Here is a 20946-nt window from a genome sequence, read left to right as displayed (position 1 = left end):
GATATTTAAAATATTTTATAAATAAATAAATAAATATAAAGTAATTTTATCACATATCTTTTCATTATTTTTTTTTTCCCAATCTCAATGAATTTCTCCTACAACTAAATAAAGTTTTTATTCTTATCACATTCCTGAAGCTTTTCACTTTTCATTCTTATTCTCATCCTTATTCTATCAAACACTACCCTTGGGTTTTAAGAGTGGAAAAGGGATTTTAGTTAATACTTGAGTCCCTGAACAATTTTATAATTTATTTTTAATCCTCATTAATTACATGCAAGCCCTTTATAATACTTGTTATTCTCTTTCACTGGAGGAATATTTGAGAAAATCTTCTACGAGAGACTGATAGTTAATTTAATCCACTTAAAAAGAAATTTTGCTTTATTCCACTTTTTTTTTTCTTTCGAATACCTTTTTATTATACTTGTTATTCTCTTTCACAGTAAAAATAGCTGAAAAAAATCTTTTGTGAAGGATTGATAGTTAATTTAATCCATTTAAAAAAAAAATTGCTTTATTTCTCACTTTTTTCACTTTATTCGAGAGAATACCGCAAAAACAATCATAAAGGGTTTTAAGGGTGGAAAATATTTTTAGTTAGGCACTTTGAGTCCTTAAACAATTTTATAATTCATTTTTAAAACTCAGAAGTACATGCAAGCCCTTTATTATACTTGTTATTCTCTTTAGATGGAGGAATATCTGGGAAAATCTTCTACAAGGGACTGATAGTTAATTTAATTCACTTTAAAAAAGGATTTTGCTTTATTCCACACTTTAGTTTTTAAAACCGGACTGACCGGTCGGACAGGAAAAACCGGGAACTGGCCCATAGCTCAGTCCAGTTTAGTATAATTGTTGGCCAATATGTAAACCGGTCAAACCGGGCCAAACCCGGCGAACCGGTTGGTCGGACCAAAACTGGATAGAACCTGATTTTCAATTTTTTTTTATTTTTTATTTTTATTTTTTAAGAATGGACTTAGGGAATTGGCTCCTTTTGTCTTGGTTTTATGATATTCTTTGAGTTTTGATTTGTTAAAATTGTTGTTTGGATTCTTGGAACTTTGAAGTTTGGCAAGAAAATGAGAATGAAGAAGAAACTTGTAGATTGTTTAAGAGGTATAGATCATTTAGGAATTATTTTATTCTATATTTTTATTTTAATTGATGGTTTAACTTATGTGGTTATATTTGTTGCTTCTCCTAGATTAATTATTTGAATCTTTAATGATTTTGATAAAATCATGATGATACTAAAATAAATATTTAAGATAATTATAATAAAAAATATGACAAAGTTTGTTATTTTATATATTTATTTATTTATTTATTTATGACGTCCGGTCCGACCGGAATGGGTCATCCGTTGAATCGACTGACCCGTGACCCAAATATGACACCAGTTCACTATCCGGTCCAGTTTTAAAAACATTCCACTTTATTGGAGAGAATATCGCAAAAACACCATCATAAAATTAATAAATAAATAATTCTTATTCCCTAAATAAAAATATTATTCAAACAAGCATGAAATAAACTCAAAAAGAGCAATTTCATAAAAATAATATTTCTAATTAAAAGACAAATAATGTTTGAAATAAAATAGAGGCTATAGAGCATTCATCTATGCGTTGAATGAACTAGTTGAGAAAAAATAAAAAAGAAAAAAAAAGAAAGAAAAAGAAAATTAGAAATAAAGTTTGCGAAAAAGCCCATCTAATGCTTGAAATTAACAGTGACAGGAAATGAAGCAGCTGAATGACCATCTCCAACCACAATGGTATGCTCACCAGAAGGCAAAACTTTGTAAGCAGTCTTCTCAACTAAACCCAAAGCCTTGCAAGCATTCAAAGAGAACTTAACTTCCAAACTTTGTCCTGCCTTGACAAACACCCTTTGAAAGCCAACAAGTTGTTTGATAGGAGCATCATCAACCATTAATGGAGGTTTAGAGTAAACAAGAAGAACATGATCACCATCAAGTTTTCCGGTGTTTGTGACGATGACGGTGAAGTTTATATTATCGGTACAAAGGCTTTCGTCGATGTTGATGGCCGGGCAAGGCGGCGGTGTGACTTTCGGCTTCAAGGTGAGTTGTTTGCAACTTTGGAGTGGGGAAAGGGTGGTGGAGATGGAGGTGGTGGAGGATTTGAGAGTGTAGTTGAAGGTGGTGTAGCTGAGGCCATGACCAAATGGGTATTGAAGAGGACCATTGTAGAACTTGTAGGTTCTTCCAGGGTAGCCAAGTTGGTCATTTGGACGTAATTGCATGGATGTCATGGGGAGTTGGTCCACGTAGTCTGAGTTGTACCAAGTTAATGGTAACCTCCCAGCTGCATGCAAAATGTAATTAATTAGTATATATATATAAATATTAATTTTTTCTATGTGGCATGAGCACCTAAAGCATGAATATATATTAATGTATGTATATATATATTCTTATATAGAACTCTGAATATATAGTTTTATGTAGAACTTAATTGGTTTGAAGCTGTAAAGCTTAAAAATGAATGATTTCATATGCATATCAACAGATATATATAATCAATTCATTAAACATTCACATACATAAAGCACTAGAGCTTGTTTCAATATTTGTATATATATATATATATATATATATGTAGAACCCTAAATCCATTGTATTAATTATATTCATATATATATATATATATATATACTACTAGAATTGTCCTATATCCATATGAAACAAAACTTGAAGGTGTACACAAGTTTGAAATGCATGCTTTCAAATATATATATATATATATATATAGAATGCTAATACTTAAACTAAAACTTTAATTGGTTTATGTTTTATATGAATGATAATAGTATATAGGAAGCTCAGAATTAAAAGCTATACCTGGATTATAACGACCGAAAACAACATCGGCGATGGCACGACCACCTTGCTCACCAGGATAACCAACCCAGAGTATTGCTCCAATCTTAGGATTCTTCTCTGCAAAAGAAAGATCAACACAAGTTCCAGACATGATAACAAGAACAACAGGACCCTTAGAAGCCTCTGCAGCTTTTTTTATAATCTCAACTTGTCCTGCAGGTAGTTGAAGTCCATTCTTATCAAACTCTTCTCTCTCCTCTGATAAGTCCAATCCAAAGAAAAGCACAGAAGCATCAGCATTCTTCACTGCATCAATCACTGGATTCAGATCAACATCAGTGCATGCAACTGTTGAGCACCCTTTCTGAACATCCACTTGTACTTCAGCCTGAAAAGCTTCAAGTGGTGTAATATAGTTGCATGGATCTCCTGCATAGTTTCCTCTCATGGCTTCAGTGGCATTAGCATGAGGACCAATCAAGGCAATGTTTTTGAACTTGTTAGAGTCAAAAGGGAGAATTTTGTTGTTGATGTTCTTGAGAAGAACAGTGCCTTGTCTTGCAGCTTCTGCAGATAAATCAGTGTGTTTTTTGGAACAAATGTCAGGGAGTCCAAGGTTTTGAAACTTTTCATTGCCATCAAAGAAACCAAGTCTCATCAGAACTGTGTACAAGTTGGTCAAAGCATTGTCCACATCTGTTTCTCTAATCCTCCCTTGTCTAATTGCTGATTCTCCATAGTCCTGGTAGAAGTGAAATGGCCCCCATCCACAATCCAAATCCAAACCTGAATAAAGTGTTTATAATTTATTTTTCATAATTAAAATAAACAAAAAGAAGATGAAGTTTTTGTAAATTTTATTCAGTGAGAATTCACCAGCTTTGAGTGTCTCAGCAATAGCTGCCTCAGGACTATCATGGAGCCATCTCTGCCTCTCAGCTATAACCTCAACTGAATCACAATCAGCAACTATATACCTGAAAACATCATTTGAGTGATAACAATAATTATATATAATGCAACAGTGATGAAGCATAGATGATATAACACAATCTTTACTTATAAATGCACCTTAAAAAATGTCTAAATTATTAAATTTCACTTACTTTAACTCTAACATGCTATGCTAATATATGTACATATATGCACAAAATTAAATTTCATTTGTTTTTATCTCTATAATTATGCTACACTTGTAGATAATTAACTCAGTTGTCTTGATTAATCTTGAACTATGTCTGACTTAAATTTCACTTCTTTTTAACTCTATCATGCTATATAATGTAAATATTTATTCTCACCCATGGAGATTCCATTCTTTTCTGAAAGTTTGAGACATTAATCTGGCATCAGCACAAACAGGGACGCCATTAACTTTGTTGAAAGAGCACATAATGCTGCTTGAGTCACCTTCTCTAACACAAGTCTCAAATGGTCTATTGAAAGTTTCCACCATGTCTTGTTCAGTCACCTTCATATATATATTCACAAATTAACACAAAAAAAAAACATTATTAACCTTATAGAGTTGTATATATGTAAGTACATGCTAATTCATCGATCGAGATCAGTATTATTTATACGTACTCTTGCGTCGTATTCTTGGCGAACGATCATGCCCTTCATCCAACTATCAAGATCATAAGCAGTGTAGTGCTTGCAACAAGCTGCAACCTTAAGAGATCTTGTGTTAGGATCTTGTACAGTTACTGAACCCTCTACATCTTGCAAACCTCTGACATAGTTAACAGCATAGAGGCCTGTAACATATGGATCTTCTCCAGGAGTTTCTAGGGTTCTTCCCCATCTTGGATCACGAGCTACATTGATGTTAGGGCTCCAGAATGTTAGTCCTGCATGACCTAGGTTGTACATTGCCCTGGCTTCTGTGGATACAACCTGCAGACATTACTACTAGTTAATATAATAACTATTTAAATACAAAAAAATTAATCTCTATATATATTTACATATTAAGGTATAGATGATATATACTTTAACAAGTTCAATATATATAGATTGAAGTTTAGGGTTTAGGGTTTAGATGATGCTACATATATAAGTTCAAGGGAGAGATGTTTAGGGTTTGGATGATACTACTACACAAGTTCAGCAACATTGCACTTGATATAAGAGAGAAAACAATGCAAGATTGATATATATATATATATATATATTGAGAGAGCTTATATATATATATATATATATCCACATTGTGAAATAATATTTATATATATAGACAACAAGTCCTAATATAAATCATAAGCAAGAGAGAAATTAATTCATATCATAGATAATAACATAGTACACACTACACAGTGATGAATAACATGCACTAGTTAATTTCTTTAATTTCTGATAGCCAATGTGTACCATCTTATATATCTTATTAAAAAAACAAAAAAGATATAGAAAGTACACACTACGCATTAATGCATGATATTCACACATATATATAAGTAGATGATGATGATCAGAAGTTCATTAATTGATGATGATGCCACAGTACACAAAACTTATAAATATCAGAGAGAAAGAAAATTAAAAGAAGGAGAAGATCAGAGATATGATGATGCATATGTGTACCTTGCCAATGGTATTCCATAAAGGTGCATTAAAGGAAGCAGCAGTGAGAATAGGTGTAGGAAAAACAGTGGCTCCCTTAACAATATCACCAAAAAAAGTCCCATTCTGACTGCTTGCAACTCCATGCAAAGCTTCTGACCACCAGTTATAGTGTGGCAAGCCAATCCTTGGTGCACCAGGAGCAAGATCATTAAGGTTCTTAAATTTCTCACTAATTGTCATCCTGCCAATCAAGTCCTTAACACGGACACTGTAAGGCAGAGATCCATTGCAGTATGCAAAGTCCTCCATTCTAAGTCCAATAATGGTGAACCTTGCAGGATCACACACCTTTGTGAAGTTCTGTCCATTTGTATGAATAGGTCCTGGGGTGTATGGCAGCCTTTGGATTTGAGATGAAGGTGATGGAGTTAGTAATCTTGATGAAGTTGTGGTGGTGATGAAAAAGGTCAGAGAGAGGAACAGGATGAAGAGATTGTAGTTTGCCATCTTGGTAATTACTTAAGGGTTATAGATTAAGGTTAGAGTTTTACATATTTATAGGAAGTATGAAGGGATAATTTTATAACGATTTGGTTGTGATTATGATCTTCATTTTTGAATGTTTGTTGAGAATTTTTGGATAAGGACATAGTTTTCTTTTTTTTAAAAAAATTCTTTAAAAAGAAAAAAAGTAAAGTTTCAAGATGACAAGGGAGGAGCAGCTTTATATATATATATAATGCTAGTTGAACAAGAACAAGAAAACAACATTAATGACAGGGAATCACATTCCATGGATATAATATAATTTGAACATGAAAAAGCTTAGAACAATGAACCATTCCAGTAGCTAAACTCATCGCCGGTCGGAAATGATTGATTGCTTATAATTCCTTGAAGTTCATCACCATTGATGTAATGAAAGCTGCTTGATGATGACCTGAGTTTCTGGTACAGTTCTTGAATGCTTGGAAAATGATCAACAACAAGTGGGTTAAACTGATCCAACCCAAAACTCTGACCACCATATGAGCCAATAATATTACAATAATTAGGGTTTGGGTTAGGGTTAGGGTTTTGGAAGGGTGAAGGTGCAAGTAAAGTGAAGAGTTGTGAACTGTGAGTGGGATGAAACAGTGAAGAGCTAGAGAAGTTGATCATGGATTCAGAATGGAGTGGTTTGGACTTAGTGGAGATGGACTTGGTGGTGGACATGGATGGTTTGGTTTTCCGGCAGCCACCGCCGATGGGGACGTTACGGAGAGCGCCACCTTTGGTCCAATATCTCCGGCAAGTCTTGCAGAAATGGCGAGGTTGAGTTAGGTTGTAGTTGTTGTAGTAGCAGAACTTTGTGTTTGATGAATCACACCGAGGACACCGGAGGTTTTCCCGGTGATCATTGGTCGCCGGAGTAGTCGCCGGAGATGAGAGCTTGTTGTTGTTATTGTTGTTGGTCATGTTGGACTCTAGAGCTTCGTTGCCATGTATCATTTTGAAGGTGGTATGGTTTTTTTGAAGAGAAGATGGTGAGGAAATGTATGAAGGTGGACATGAGAGAAGAGTGCATGTCTTAATATAGGGATGAAAAGAAAGAAAAATAAATAAAATATATGATTTTTTTTTTAAATTTTATGGTAATATATGATATTATATATATATATATATATATAACAGTAACAACGTTTTGTTTAGTGAAATGATATGTTAATACTATGTTTTGTACATTGTATATATATATATATACTTGATAATATGTTAATATATGAAGTTATATATAATAATAACATGAAATATATATATATATATATATATATATAACACTAACAACATCTTGTTTAGTGTCTTGATCTATTAGCACTATGTCTTGCACATAAAGTGTATTTTGTTGAAGATGCGGAATTCAAATCTTAGCATGATAAGGATATAGATATATTAGAGATAATTGTACATGCTGTTTATCCACATCTCGAATATATATATATATATATATATATATATATATTAATATAATTTAATAAAAATATAATGTTTTTTTTTATAAATGATGAAGAATAATGCGCTAAGCTATTATATATATATTTTTTAAAGAGGGTTATCTACTTAAATTTTTAATTAGTTTGATAAATATATAAATATTGGGATAAAAGGCAAAAAAAATATAAAATATTAATCATATATTTTTAAAAATTTTAAAATTTGAAAAATTGAAAAGATTGATGATAGAGTCATGGACTGATAATGTGAATGGGAGATTGACACGTGTCGAGTTACTCTAATTTGCACTGAACTCGAGGAAGAGCTAGATCCCTGTCTCTGAGCGCGCGTGCCGTCCGGAAGGATGCCACGTCAGCAAAAATTTCAGGCCGACAGGACAACCGCAACTCACGCCATCTCGTGGGCCCCATTTTTGATAACGATGTCCAATCCATGCACATCCATGCATCAATCTAGATATTATTATATATATATATATATAATAATTTGATTTTCTACAAATTAAAATAATTTCCATATGTTTTTTTTGGGAAAGAAGCTCACAAAATTAGACGCTATTTAATTTTATTATGAAAAATAAGTGTGAGACATTCGAAAGATATTGAATTTAAGACTCATTGGAAACAATAATAATAATGAATCAGTGATTATAGATGTGGCTCATAACTCAAATACCTCGTCTCTGTTTTAAGAGTGCGTAAGTTGAATGATTAATTTTTAGTCTGTACACAGAGCATTGATGTATATAGTGTTTTATATATTGAAATTAAATTTTGAATTTTAAAATGAATTATTTTTACTATTATTTTTTTCTAAACTATATATATATATTCCTATATTATATATTTATTTCTTTATCTATAAATTTGAAGTATTTTTTATGTTCTTTTTGGGCATGATGGTGAAGTACCATTGCATTGGGACTGAGAGAAGAGGAGGAAGGGCCCACGGGCCAGGCCCATTTTAGTGTACTGGATCTTAGTCAAAAAAGTGTTTACTGGAGGCCCACAGAGATGTTCTCCTCGAGAACCGGGCTCTTCTCTCTGGTCCCAATCACAGGTTCCTTTTTCAGGTGCCTTTTCCCCACTCTGCCCCCACTGCATTATTTATTTATTTATTTATTATTATGGCATTTTATAAAGTTAGCCAGGCTTTTTTTTTTTTGTCACATATAACCTCATTCCTTATCTTAGTTACATGTAATATGTTCATTGAGAGTCAAAAGATTTCACTATTTTGTTTTCTCTACCAAATGTTTTTAAAAATAATTTTTATTATTAAATTTATGGAAATATTTACAATATAAGACTTTAACAGCCTCGCAAAACTCTCATATAATTATCTGTTTATTTTCATAATTAAAAAGAATCACACATCCAACTATATTATGAAAGCTTTATATTTTTAATTGTAAATCAAGTTTTTACGCCTATCCAAATTATTATATTTTTTAATGTAAAAGATAGAATTTATTATGACATTTAATTATATTAATGTAAAATATAGAATTTATTATGATGTTTTAATTATATATAATGAGTGTAGTTACTTCCTAATGTTTCTAAATTTGAAATCTAACAACTACTAATAAAAATTCTGATTTTTTTTTTAAAAAGACCTACCCCTATTCTACGATAAATTGTCATATATAATAAATAACTTATATCATCAATATACGTGTATTAATTTTTAGGCGACTCCCTTCTGGGAAAAAAAGGAAGGGAGTCACCTGATACAAAAATAATTTAAAGAATAAATTATCAAATATCAAATGATCAATAATATTTATGGTGCCTTGATTTATATATATATATATATATATATATATATATATATATATATATATATATATATATATATATATATATATATATATCTGCTCATGGTTCTTGTTTATAGTTTGCATGAGGTCCATTCATGCCCATGCAATGTTATGGGTGTCAGTATACGTGTTCATCTTGCTTGATTCCAGAAACAGAGTATCTTTGATCTTCGATCTTCAATCACATTCTGACACATATATTGTTATTTTTCTATGTTATGGTTGGGAGACACATGTTAAATTGTGATAGTAGAAATCCAAAGAATAACTTAGTTCTGAAATCAGACGAGATGACTTCTGGTATATTACATTGCAACTACGTTTAGCGCGAAGGTGACAATGCATAGTCATGCATGCATCCATGCCTGTGTATACAACATTGCAGCTAGTATAGAGTTTGGCATGAAGGTGCATGGCCATGCACGTCCATGCATGCATGTGTATGGGTAATGGGTGTCATTACTAAACCATTGCAGTAGGGTTTAGCATGAAGGTGGCCATGCAAGCATTGGGTACGTACGTATTGGTGTCAGTATAACATTGCAGTGGAGTTTAGTACGAAGGTGGCCATGCATTCATGTGTATTGGTGTCACTGTGTCAGTATAACATTGCAGTGGAGATTAACATGAAGGTGGCCACACATGGGCATGTGTGCATGCATGCATACATGTGTATTTGTATGACATTGCAGTAGAGTTTTAGCATGAAGGTGGCCATGCATGCATGTGTATGGATGTCAGTGAAATATAACAATGAGAAGACAACATCTGACAAGACTGCATTCCAATGACATATATATATGATATGACAAGACATGGCATTCTGGAACATAAGTAACTCATGCATGCATGCATTAGTTTCACTTTAGTGGGTCCCTTTCTTCACTCTTGTTTCCTCACTAGATGACATTTAGTCAGTATATATATACATATATGCTTTAATTTTTCTTCATTTTTAGGGTTTCCCACTGGCTGTCTCTTTGTCTCTCAATGTCTTCTCAATCTCCAATCCAAATAATCTTTATTTATTTGTTTTGTTAGTATTATTATTCTTCTTTATATTTATTTTGTTTTTCATGTTCATGAACCAATCAATACTTAAAACTTTGTGTAAGTTCAGAGAGGCCAGAGAGTGACATATGAAAGATCAACTGCGTGCCATCTCCCTGCAAAGTTTCTATGTGGAATTATTCCTAATTTTTAATTATATATATATATATATATTTGTTTTAGTGATAAAATAAGAAATTTAGATTGAGTTTTGGATTTTATAATTTATTTGGAATTAATATTGTTTAAAAAAGGAAATAAGAGAGAGAGAAAATGTCTCTTTTGATATAATTTATGGGTGCTAGTTCCCTTGCAAAATTCACCTTTTTATGAAAAACAATAAAAAAATAAAAAAATTATTCCAAGAGATATATTTTTTCCTTTCATTTCTACCTCATTTTTCCAAATTGTGTTATGTTGTGTTTCTTTGGAATTTGTAACATATTGATAATATTGTATCACTGTATTTTTCAAAAAAATAAAAAAAAATCCACTAATATTATATATTTTTATTGAATATTTTAAGTTTTCATGTATTAAAAAAATTGGCAAGTAATTAAATCATATGACGCAAAGCAAACCATCTGATCAAGATTTCTTATGTGCATAAAATATTGATGTGATGTGATGTGATTATTGACACCCTAGATATAACTTAAAATTAAAATAATTCATTTTATAAACTTCCATACTAAAATGACTAAAATAAATATTTTTAAATAATTTATATGTCATATATATATATATATTAATTGGAAGATAAAAATAAACTTTTAGATATAATTTAGGCAAAATAATGAACTTTCAAAAAAGCAATAAAACAAATGGGCTTGGGGCCCACTTTGAAGCAAGATTGAAGTGCCATTGTGGGCCCAGCCCACTGAGTCTAATCAAGGCCCACAACATCACAAAATAACCCTTTTACATATATATTCTTATCTGTTCCTTCTTGTACCATAACAATTATTTTTTTAAAAAAAATATACATGATTTTCACAATGTTTATTGGTCAATAAAATCAATTTCACTTCTTTAAAAGCCTCCTTTTTAACTTGTAACAAAATTTCATAAACTCGTAAATACAAAAAGCACACAAATCTTTACAGTATCCAACAATTAATTATTACTTTTCATTATTTTCAGACAGCTGAAGGTAGAAACTCAGGCAAAACCCTAATTTTACAAACAAGTCTAAGACAAAATCACTGCAACGAATTACACATTTAATTTAACAACCGACAACGACAAGAAGATTATTTCGGCATGCTACAACATGTATCTTACAAGCTTTGAGGTCCTCGGAAGTCTTATTCGAAAAATATCCGGTGCATTTCCTCACATTTCACCACATAATTTGTTCGTCAGCCGGAAAAAGTTAAGGCGAATCTCACTTTATGATTTAAGGGAATAAAGGCTGGTATTGAAGTCCGGCGTTCTCGGGAAATCCCATCATCAAGTTCAGGTTCTGTAAAGCTTGGCCGGAGGCGCCTTTCACCAAGTTATCGATCTGCACAAGAGTTACAATTTTGAGTTATTTTCTAAGCAAATATGTATACGTCGAAGCGGGATTGGTAATTGTACTGACAACAGAGATTATTATGGCTCTTCCAGGAATTCGATCGGGAAAGACATTCATAAAGCAGTAATTTGATCCCCGGACATTTCTTGTGTGCGGTACAGCTCCTTTCTCTAACACTTTGACAAACTCTTCACCCTGGAAAACGAAAGACGAAAGATATAATCAATCAAGATTCAGCTCGTAGAAAGTAAATGGGAGTAAATGTACCTCATAAGCGGAGGCTAACTGTTTATACAAATCATCGATAGTCACGCCTTGAGCCATTTCAACGTATATGGTGGATTGCATTCCCCGGCTCTAATCAAGATTCAGAAATGCGAAGAGTGAGTTAGTGACCATTTTTATAATATTTTCGAATCAAGACTGATGAGAAGGTTGATTTGAGTTGCACTATTATTACCATTGGCATTAGATGAGGTGTGAAACTGACAGTTACTTTGCATTGTGAAGTATCAGAAAGTCCTTGTTCTATTTCGGGAACTGAAATAATATGAGAATCAGTAAGCAAAAAGAAAAAGTATATGTAAACAATCAATCACAGAAAAGAAATGACCTTCTAAACAACAACTTGATAAATTCTCATGCAATCGAAGAATGAAAAGAATCGATATTGCTCTGATTACCATGGCGATGATTAGTGATCCCATAAGCATGTATGCCTTCAGATACTTCAGTGTAAAGATTTGCCTCCTTGGCTCCACGTCCTGCGTGCAATGTCAAAAGGCTACTTGAATAACATTAAATGTAACTATTATTTGTAAAATAAGTGATAATGTGCTGAATGTACCTGCTCCGCTGACACCAGACTTTGCATCGATAATGATATTTTCTAAACTTATTAAACGTTCCTGCACATGAAACTAATTCGCTAAGTTTACTAACTTTTGGCAAACATTAGAGTATGTATTACTCCGATTAAAAGACATCAAACCTTTATTAAAGGGACGAGAGGGAGCTGGATAGATGTTGGGTAGCAGCCAGGATTTGCTACTAGCCATGCATTCTTGATTTCATCCCTCGAGACTTCTGTCAGACCATAGATAGCTTCTTTCTGGAATCAACGGAAACAAGAAAAATTATCAAAAACAGTTTATATAAAGGACTACTGAAATTTCATGAGCCTTATACAAATTTCAAGTATATGAAAAAAGTAAATAAGATTAAAATTTGGACAACAGAAAGCAGTTAAATAAATTAATTGCCACCCTAAACTTGAAGAAATTTTTCACCTAAAAAATTAAATTCAAAAAAATATCAATAATGCTAATGAAGCAAATCAATGTCATGCAGAGCGATGGACTCTAAGAAACATTGAAGAACAGACGATTTTCAGTCAAATCTATCAAAGTTTAGTTTCTTCCCTTGATAAAAAATAGTAAAGATCATAATTCTTAAGTCAATTCTTGAGTCAACCAAAGCGCAACACTAGCTGAGTAACTAGAACCACTAAATAATTGCTCTGCAGAACACTATCCCTGTCATATTATCACCTTAAGGAAAAGTGGCATAAATGAAACATGAAATAAGCAGCTAATGACGGCCAGAACACTGAGCTAAGAGTCAAGGAAGGAATATGCTGAGTAATCTTGTTCTAGCGGGGCATGCGATAGAGAGATAGAAACAAAGAGAGGGGGAAAGGGAAATTGAGGTAAAGCAAGGGCACAAAGAGCACTCATATGATACCTGCAATTCTGCTGCTCTATGTGGCTGTCCATACCATTTTTCATACTCATCCACATTACGCAGCCGAAAATCCTGCAAAAATGTCTCAGCACTTATTGAAGCCAACTTCCAAAGGCAAAAACTCACAATGTGTAAACTTTAAAAGAATCAAAGGGAAACAGTACTGCAGAGAGGTCAACGATTTTTGGTCCCTTGGGGAGGCCCTTAATAACCTCCTGCAAGAAGAGAGGAAAAAGAAACAAAATCAGACATAAAGAAACAAATAACAGTATCAACACGTGACATCAAAATCATCTTTCAGTATTCCTCGTAAGGGTGGTATTGAAGGCATATATAATATGAAGTAAGAAAACCTGTGTTGTTCCATGTGGCAGGCAACAAAACACAGCATCCACATCAGAGAAATCTGCATCTTTGATAGCAACCATGTCAGGCAAGTCCTGCATAGTTATTCATATCATTCCTCAACCTTTTGATCATTTTCATCCAAATGTAAGCATTAGAAAAAGAAAACATCCTGGGTCAATTTATTTGTAACAAATGACTCAGCACATATGAATTGTGTTCCACTAAGTAATCCTTTAAAAGTAATGAGCTTGACAATTTGCTTGATATTTGTGACTAGACATACAATTAACACAAAGTTTAAATACAAAATAAGAAACATTCCAACTGAAAAGCACTAAATAACACGAGTCCAGCTAATTTTTTGATCACCAGTGGGCAACTATACAGTCAAATGCAATGTTTGGTTTATAATTAACTCATATACGTGATTCTTTCTTTCAGATAAGCATAATGACGGTAACAACTTCTAGATATACGTAATAGACTCATAATCATTTCAGTGAACCTCAAGCCTCAAAGAGATTTTTATTTTAGTGTAGACATGCAACGAAGTCTAATATTTCTGACCATGAAATTTACAGTCAAATATAAGGCACTTCAGCAGTTCCTCTAGTAAATGCACTCATTTTTCATATTGCTCTGTTAGATATGCAATTAAAAATAAAAGCTTGAATATACATACAATAACCATGCATCTCCAAACCATAAACACATACTTGTGTGATCAAATGAGGAAACACTGATCCAATTGATTGCCCAGCTTTCCTATCAGCAGTCATCAAGGTAATTCCAAAGTGTGGATGGTTTGCTAGTAACCGAACAATCTGTCAGAAAAACAATTCATTACTTGTAGTCCAACCAATTAAACTTCCCTAGATACTCAGAGTGCTAATGATTCCTCAAATGAACAAAGGTTTGCACCAAAGCTACAACAACAAAAATTTCCTCACAAAACACAAAAAACTCTAAAATCAAAATACCTTCAACAATATGCACAAAAGAAACAGATAGAATAAAGCACCTCAGAACCAGTGTAGCCACTGGCTCCCAAAACCCCAACTCTCACTGTTTTCTTTGATCTTTGCATCCTTAAACTCGCATCTTGCACGCTTTGTGGGGACGAAACAGCAGACCCTTTCACAAAGAATCTCATCCCACTTCCTTTCTTCACTCGAAACTACACGAGAACTCAAAACTATCAGTAAAAATGAATTAAAAAAATCAACTTTCCATCATTAAAGCGAATTAGAACTCATTCTAACCTTTGGAAAGCATCCAAAGTCCACAGAGAACGCTTGCAATTCCAGGCAACTCATTTCCCCCAATTCGCAAAACAAAATAAAGAAAAAAAAATACCAAATTTCTAGGGCTATAATCCAAAATAGAGACCCTTGACTTTAAAATTGCAACTAAATTCCCAGAAAATCGCTTCCTTTCTGGTTTTAACTCAGCAATTGCAAGCTTTGAGCTGCCATTAATGGCGGAAACCCTAGTCCAAGAACAAAGCCGCGCCAACCCGCCCTTTTTGGTGAACATATCCAACCGTCCACGTGTACATTGCGATTCGAGCGAATTTTTATTTTCTGCACTTTTTCTGACTTAAATAAATGTTTTTAAAAATTATTTATATAATATTTTTTTAGAAAAATTTTGCTAAACTATTTTTTTAAAATTTATTAATTCCAATTATTTGGGTTGTAACATTTTAATATCACATAGTATAAACTATTTGAAAAAAAATATACCAAAATACTTAATTTCGTTAATTTTTACGGCTGTTGTAAAAAAATCAATCTAAATTTATTTATTTATTTTCCTTATTTACATTACTAAAATATGTATAAATAAAAACCATTCATATCTAATAGCATTTAAAAACTACTCCTGAATGGATTTTAATAGTTCATAATTAGTACATATTTAATAATGTGAATAAAAAAAATAAGTTTAAATTAATAGAGTTAAATATTTTGATACTTAAATGTTTTAGATTATACGATATCAAAGTGTTATATAACTCAAACTATAAATACAGAATTGATATACAGATAAAGTGGACAAATTACATAGTAATTTAGTAAAAAAAAAATTATTTTATTTTGAAATATTTAAAATTAATTAGAATTTCTAAAAATTCAAAAGTAATTATAAATACTTAAAGTAGATTTTTTTAAAAAAAATTTGTAATTGAACTCCAACTAGTTCAAGTTAGAAATAAGAACTCACAATTTGTTAATAATTTTATTATATTAATATATATTTTAAATTTTATTTTATAAATTTCAAGATTATATAAAAACTAATTTTAAAATACAGATATATATATATATATATATATATATATATATATATATATATATATATATATATATATATATTTTTTGACCCTATTAATCAGAAAGTGGACTTCCAATTTCCGGCCAATTTCTTGCTTGCCTTCGTCTCTTCAGAGATCAAAAGTGCTGATAATTCTTCGGAGAAGATTCATTTTCATAATTTTTTCTCTTTTTTTTCCCTTCGATTAGAAATCAGAGCAGGATTCGATGAGTTGTCAGACTTGGCAGCTTGATGAACTGGTGAGTTTGTTGATTCGATGGACAATGAACTCCTATTTTTGCTTTTGTATTGAATCTTTTGATGGAGATTTAAAAATCTCTACTTTCTTTAATGCAATTGAAAAGATGTGATTTTTCTTGATTTTTCATGTATTATTTCTGCTTTTGTTTAGGGTTGTGTTATGTGTGTGACAAAAGGGAAAGGTGATTAATTTCTTGGAGTTTGGTTTGATGAAAAGTATTGGGATTGATGAACAAATTGTTAAAGAAAAAATTTTTGATGGAGTTTTGTTGTTGGAGGAGTTCATTCACTTGGATAGTGTTCTCTTGGCCCAAAAAACTTGTGGGGATTAAGGAACTGATGCCTTTGTATTGTTTGTTTAATGGAGATTAAAAGGGGGAAAAAAGAGAGACCCTTTATTTGCTGCATTGTGTTGAATCTCTCATTACCGTTTCCTGATTTATGTCTTCTATTTTCTGTTTATGTCGAGATTGAGGGGAAAAAAAGGAAAAGGTGATATTTTGGAGTTTGGTTTGATGAGGAATATAAGATAGATAAGCAGCTGTTAAATCATGTGTTTTGATGATGTTTTCTGTTGAAGTAATTCATTCAATTAAGCAACTTGTGAGCCTAGTGCTTGTGTGAAACTTGTGATTCTAGTGCTTCTGTGATCATGAACTTTTTGCTTATTTGTTTGTGTAGATAAAAGAGAAAACCTACAGTTTGTGCATTCCATGGGATTGGGTTGATTTTCCTCCCCCTTTTTTCAGTTTTATATTTTGATGTATCGATACATTTTAGATGTGTTTGTTTTTTGTCTTCATTTTAAGCACATTGTGAATCTGTGTTTGATTAGAGAGAAAATTTATCTTGAAAATTTTCATTTGCTCATTATGTGATTTGTGAATGTAGGAGGTGGAACCTCTTGAGATTCGGGAGGTGTTGCGATGTGAGTATTCTCTGAGATATATATGTATATATATATATGTTTTTATATACATTTGATATATAATCAATATTTGTTCTCAAACGAAGTTACAAGAGTATCTCATCTATTTTCGAAGTCATTAAAAAAAAAATAATGAACCCAATGGTGTACATTCAACTTAATAACGCTTGTGCATTTTCTAAAATCTGAATTTTCTGGTCAGAGAATTTGTATCCAATGTCTTGTTGATCTTCTCTTAATCTTTCTTCTTACTAAATGTCTGACTACACTTGCAGGCATAGTCCATACAATCATGTTTCACAGAGTTTTAGGGCTTGTTCGACCAAAAGATACGGATTCTGAGCTTTTTGAAATAACATATGTAAGAAACTCTCAACCTGAATTTCCATTTAACAATTGTTGTATTATTGTTATCTTGAACTTGTTTAATGATAGAAGCTGCTGCATTTTGTGATATTAATCTCTGCTTTTGAAGTTGTGCATGGTTTTGTTAGAATTATAATCCTTTTAAGCAGAAGACTTTGATGTTCTTGAATGTGATTTCTAATTCAACCTGATTTACTCCAACTTATTACTAAAGTAGATATTTGTAAACTTTTGGCCCAAGCTTTGCACTGAAGTATTCGCATGCCTTGGCTTCTTGATGATAGATTCAAGTTGATCTCGTGATTATATGGTTCTGGGTTTATGCGTAAAAGTGTACTATTAATTGATTTTACAAGGATCTCATGATTATATGGTTATGTATATTTTGATTGAAGAAGTGTTGGAAATCTGTTTCTTCATTTTTAACGCCTAAGACCTTCTTTCTTTAAAATTTTACAGGTAAAATGTGGTGATGAAGAGTTAGAGAGGAAGATAGAGGAAAAGATCGACCAACTTATTGTTTGGATTGAAAAACACCCGAACAAAAAAATCTCGGTAGTAACTACCATTAGCCTCTTCAACAACTCCATTTTTTTCCTTACTTTTGAAGTTTTTATATTTGCGTGTTCCTTTACTGTACCGGATATTATTTGCACCTTTTGAATGTTCAACAAATGAGGAATATGGCAGAAATGATAATTTGCGATTCCAACATTCTACAAGTCATTATTTCTAGATATTAACATCTTATAGATGCAAGATTTGCTCAATTTTCAATGATTTCCCATCCATAAACTTTCTCTCTATCTGTGTATCAGAAAAACCAAGTGTCATCTAAGCCAAAGCATTGTGTATCTTTCAGAAATGATGTTTTGCAGCAAAAACTTAAATAATTTTTTAATTTTTCATTAGTGATGTTTACTCATTCTTGGTTGATTTTATAGGCATTTGCTTTTGTTGCTCTAACAAAAATGATATTACAATGATTGACAGGTATGCTTGTCTTTCTTCGAGATCAAGAACAAACAGACAAAGTGGTTCAACAAAACTGACCGTGTGTATTGGGAGCACTGGTACATTAATTTGCAATTAGTGAAGTCAAGAACCATTACAACATTTCATTTAATTGAACAAACTACAAAACTCGAAGGTAGAACCAAATGGCTATTTTTCCAAGTAAAAGTGTATAGTAAATGAAACTCTAAATTATAACCGCTCTTAAATTGTCTCATCAACAGAGGCAAGCTCAAAACATGCTGCATTAGAATCTGCACTTCGTGAAGTGATGTTTCAGATCGTAAGATTTGCAAACGAAAAGAGCAATCATGTACCTTCAGTACCATCGAGTCATGACAGTGTATCGTTTCCATTCGACATCACAATTCCAAGGTTTGATCGTCTTTTGGTTAATGGTTCTTTCATCTGTATTGATATGTTAATTATGTTAATTGCCAACTGAATGTGTTTCTTTTTGTGCTTCATCAGTTTGTCGGATTTTTCGTTTGGATGGAGTGCTGATGTGTTTAAGAGAATGCTGCAAACAGGTCATCCTAATTTGCTCAACTGAGCATTTCTTGATCAGAAACTTTGTAGGAAAAAAAAACATTCACATTTTTTTTTAAAATTAAAAAATATATATTTTTTGAATTTCTAATGAATTGAATCATCAGCTTCTCTGTAGATATGTTAAACATTCAATGCCAAGACTTTATGTATGTAAGAGACTATGCCAGATAATTTAGCCATTTTCAAAGGGGTAACATGTAAAGAGCCTACAAAAAAATTCCTGGTTATTTATGGTATGATGTAAACATTTTATTTTATATTTTAAAATATGTTTTATTTATAATATTTTATCAAACTGTCAATAAAATAAATAACTAAACATTATTAATTGTTTTAATTACTCCTAAATTTGAAATATTTAATTTTTTATTTTAAAATAAGTAATCATACGGAATATTTTGAAATTACGAGGATATAATTACGTAAAATATTATATGTATACATATATAGAAAGAGCAAACCTCAATTGCAAATGTTAGTAGCTGAATACAGTGAAACTAGTAGAGGGAGACAAACACAAAGATGTTATTTGGGTATGTTTTGATTTTACGAACTTTCGTAGATGACACATGCTCATATATATATATATAATCATCGAGGCACGTCTTTAAATAGTTTTTAGATAAGATATCTACATAATTTGTACAATATTATGTGATGAACAATGTTGGCACAGTGATGAACATCCCAAGAGAAAAGTAGAAGAAAGAAAGGGGGTCAGGGATGCAAATGAGATTCAAATGGTGGCGATTGAGTAGTTACAGTTTGAATGTTGAGTTAATGGTCATAAATGTATTATTACGCCGATATTGTTCATCACATCGAATACACATGCTTATCACATAATCAGTGCTCGTCCCATTGTACTTTTGCTGGAATAATGTTTTTTTCATGCAAAAAGATTAATTCAATGTATTGATTATGTAATATTTAAATATCAATCAAATGATTGTAAAAAGTATCACTGTGGTGACATTATTTATCATATGAGTATTATATAAAACACATGCCAATATTATACAACGGTTAGATTTGAATTTAATGGCTTATTTACACCCTTAGATATCTTATCTAAGTAGGACTCATATATATGTATATAGAGTTGTGAAACGATCAAGTTGTTCGTGAGCATCGAGCTCGACTCGGTAAAAGCTCGAATTCAGCTCGGAATTTCAAGTTTTCGAGCCGAGCTTGAGTTTGAGTTTTGAGCTCGAAATTAATTTCGAGCCGAGTCGAGCTCGATCGGCTCGGCTCGATAGCTCAAAATTATATATATATAATAATAATAATTTATTACAATATATAAAATCAACATCCGTCTCCTTTTCCTTGTCATGTGTTATAAATTATAATTTATAAATAAAATTTTAATTTTGACCTAATCGAGTTAAGCAAAGCTCGAGCTTTCGGAAATAAAATCGAGCTGAACTCGAGCTTTAAAAAATAAAATCGAGCCGAGCTCGAGCCAACACTTTTAAGCTATTTTCGAGCTCGAGCTCGAGCTAGCCTATTTCTAGCCAATTTCGAGCTGGGCACAGCCCGATCAAGCTCGGCTCATTTACAGACCCATTTACTGTATATATAAATATATATATGGGATTGGA

At 32.0% G+C, this 20946-nt stretch overlaps 4 protein-coding genes across 4 annotated transcripts; 1 reads left to right on the top strand and 3 right to left on the bottom strand.

The window, feature by feature from the left end:
* Positions 1-1621: 1621 nt before the first annotated feature.
* On the bottom strand, positions 1622-5935 carry LOC120252862 (probable beta-D-xylosidase 2). The gene is made up of 6 exons (XM_039261059.1): positions 5447-5935; positions 4448-4759; positions 4162-4331; positions 3737-3837; positions 2879-3646; positions 1622-2342 (listed from the first exon to the last, which is right to left on the bottom strand). Exons 1-6 carry the CDS (start codon positions 5933-5935, stop codon positions 1726-1728), a joined length of 2457 nt encoding a protein of 818 aa, XP_039116993.1. The 3' UTR covers positions 1622-1725.
* A 252-nt stretch (positions 5936-6187) lies between these two features.
* Positions 6188-6957, bottom strand: LOC120252868 (dof zinc finger protein DOF5.7-like). The gene has a single exon (XM_039261068.1). It carries the CDS (start codon positions 6917-6919, stop codon positions 6254-6256), a length of 666 nt encoding a protein of 221 aa, XP_039117002.1. The 5' UTR covers positions 6920-6957; the 3' UTR covers positions 6188-6253.
* A 4437-nt stretch (positions 6958-11394) lies between these two features.
* Positions 11395-15411, bottom strand: LOC120252772 (probable N-acetyl-gamma-glutamyl-phosphate reductase, chloroplastic). Its single transcript, XM_039260921.1, has 13 exons — positions 15168-15411; positions 14927-15082; positions 14622-14729; positions 13911-13997; positions 13722-13772; positions 13558-13629; positions 12806-12925; positions 12662-12722; positions 12498-12578; positions 12275-12354; positions 12082-12171; positions 11881-12009; positions 11395-11802 (listed from the first exon to the last, which is right to left on the bottom strand). The coding sequence occupies exons 1-13, from the start codon at positions 15219-15221 to the stop codon at positions 11695-11697; spliced, it is 1197 nt and encodes a 398-aa protein (XP_039116855.1). The 5' UTR covers positions 15222-15411; the 3' UTR covers positions 11395-11694.
* Positions 15412-16306: 895 nt separating this feature from the next.
* LOC120252850 (autophagy-related protein 101-like) lies at positions 16307-19594 on the top strand. Its single transcript, XM_039261041.1, has 7 exons — positions 16307-16481; positions 17374-17410; positions 17686-17771; positions 18236-18331; positions 18770-18926; positions 19015-19165; positions 19262-19594. The coding sequence occupies exons 1-7, from the start codon at positions 16449-16451 to the stop codon at positions 19341-19343; spliced, it is 642 nt and encodes a 213-aa protein (XP_039116975.1). The 5' UTR covers positions 16307-16448; the 3' UTR covers positions 19344-19594.
* Positions 19595-20946: the final 1352 nt, after the last annotated feature.

The sequence above is a fragment of the Dioscorea cayenensis genome, chromosome 24 (assembly GCF_009730915.1).
Source record: "Dioscorea cayenensis subsp. rotundata cultivar TDr96_F1 chromosome 24, TDr96_F1_v2_PseudoChromosome.rev07_lg8_w22 25.fasta, whole genome shotgun sequence".
Taxonomy (NCBI): Eukaryota; Viridiplantae; Streptophyta; class Magnoliopsida; order Dioscoreales; family Dioscoreaceae; genus Dioscorea; species Dioscorea cayenensis.
The sequence above is the reverse complement of the archived record's forward strand: the minus strand, read 5'-3'. Positions and strand labels throughout refer to the sequence as shown.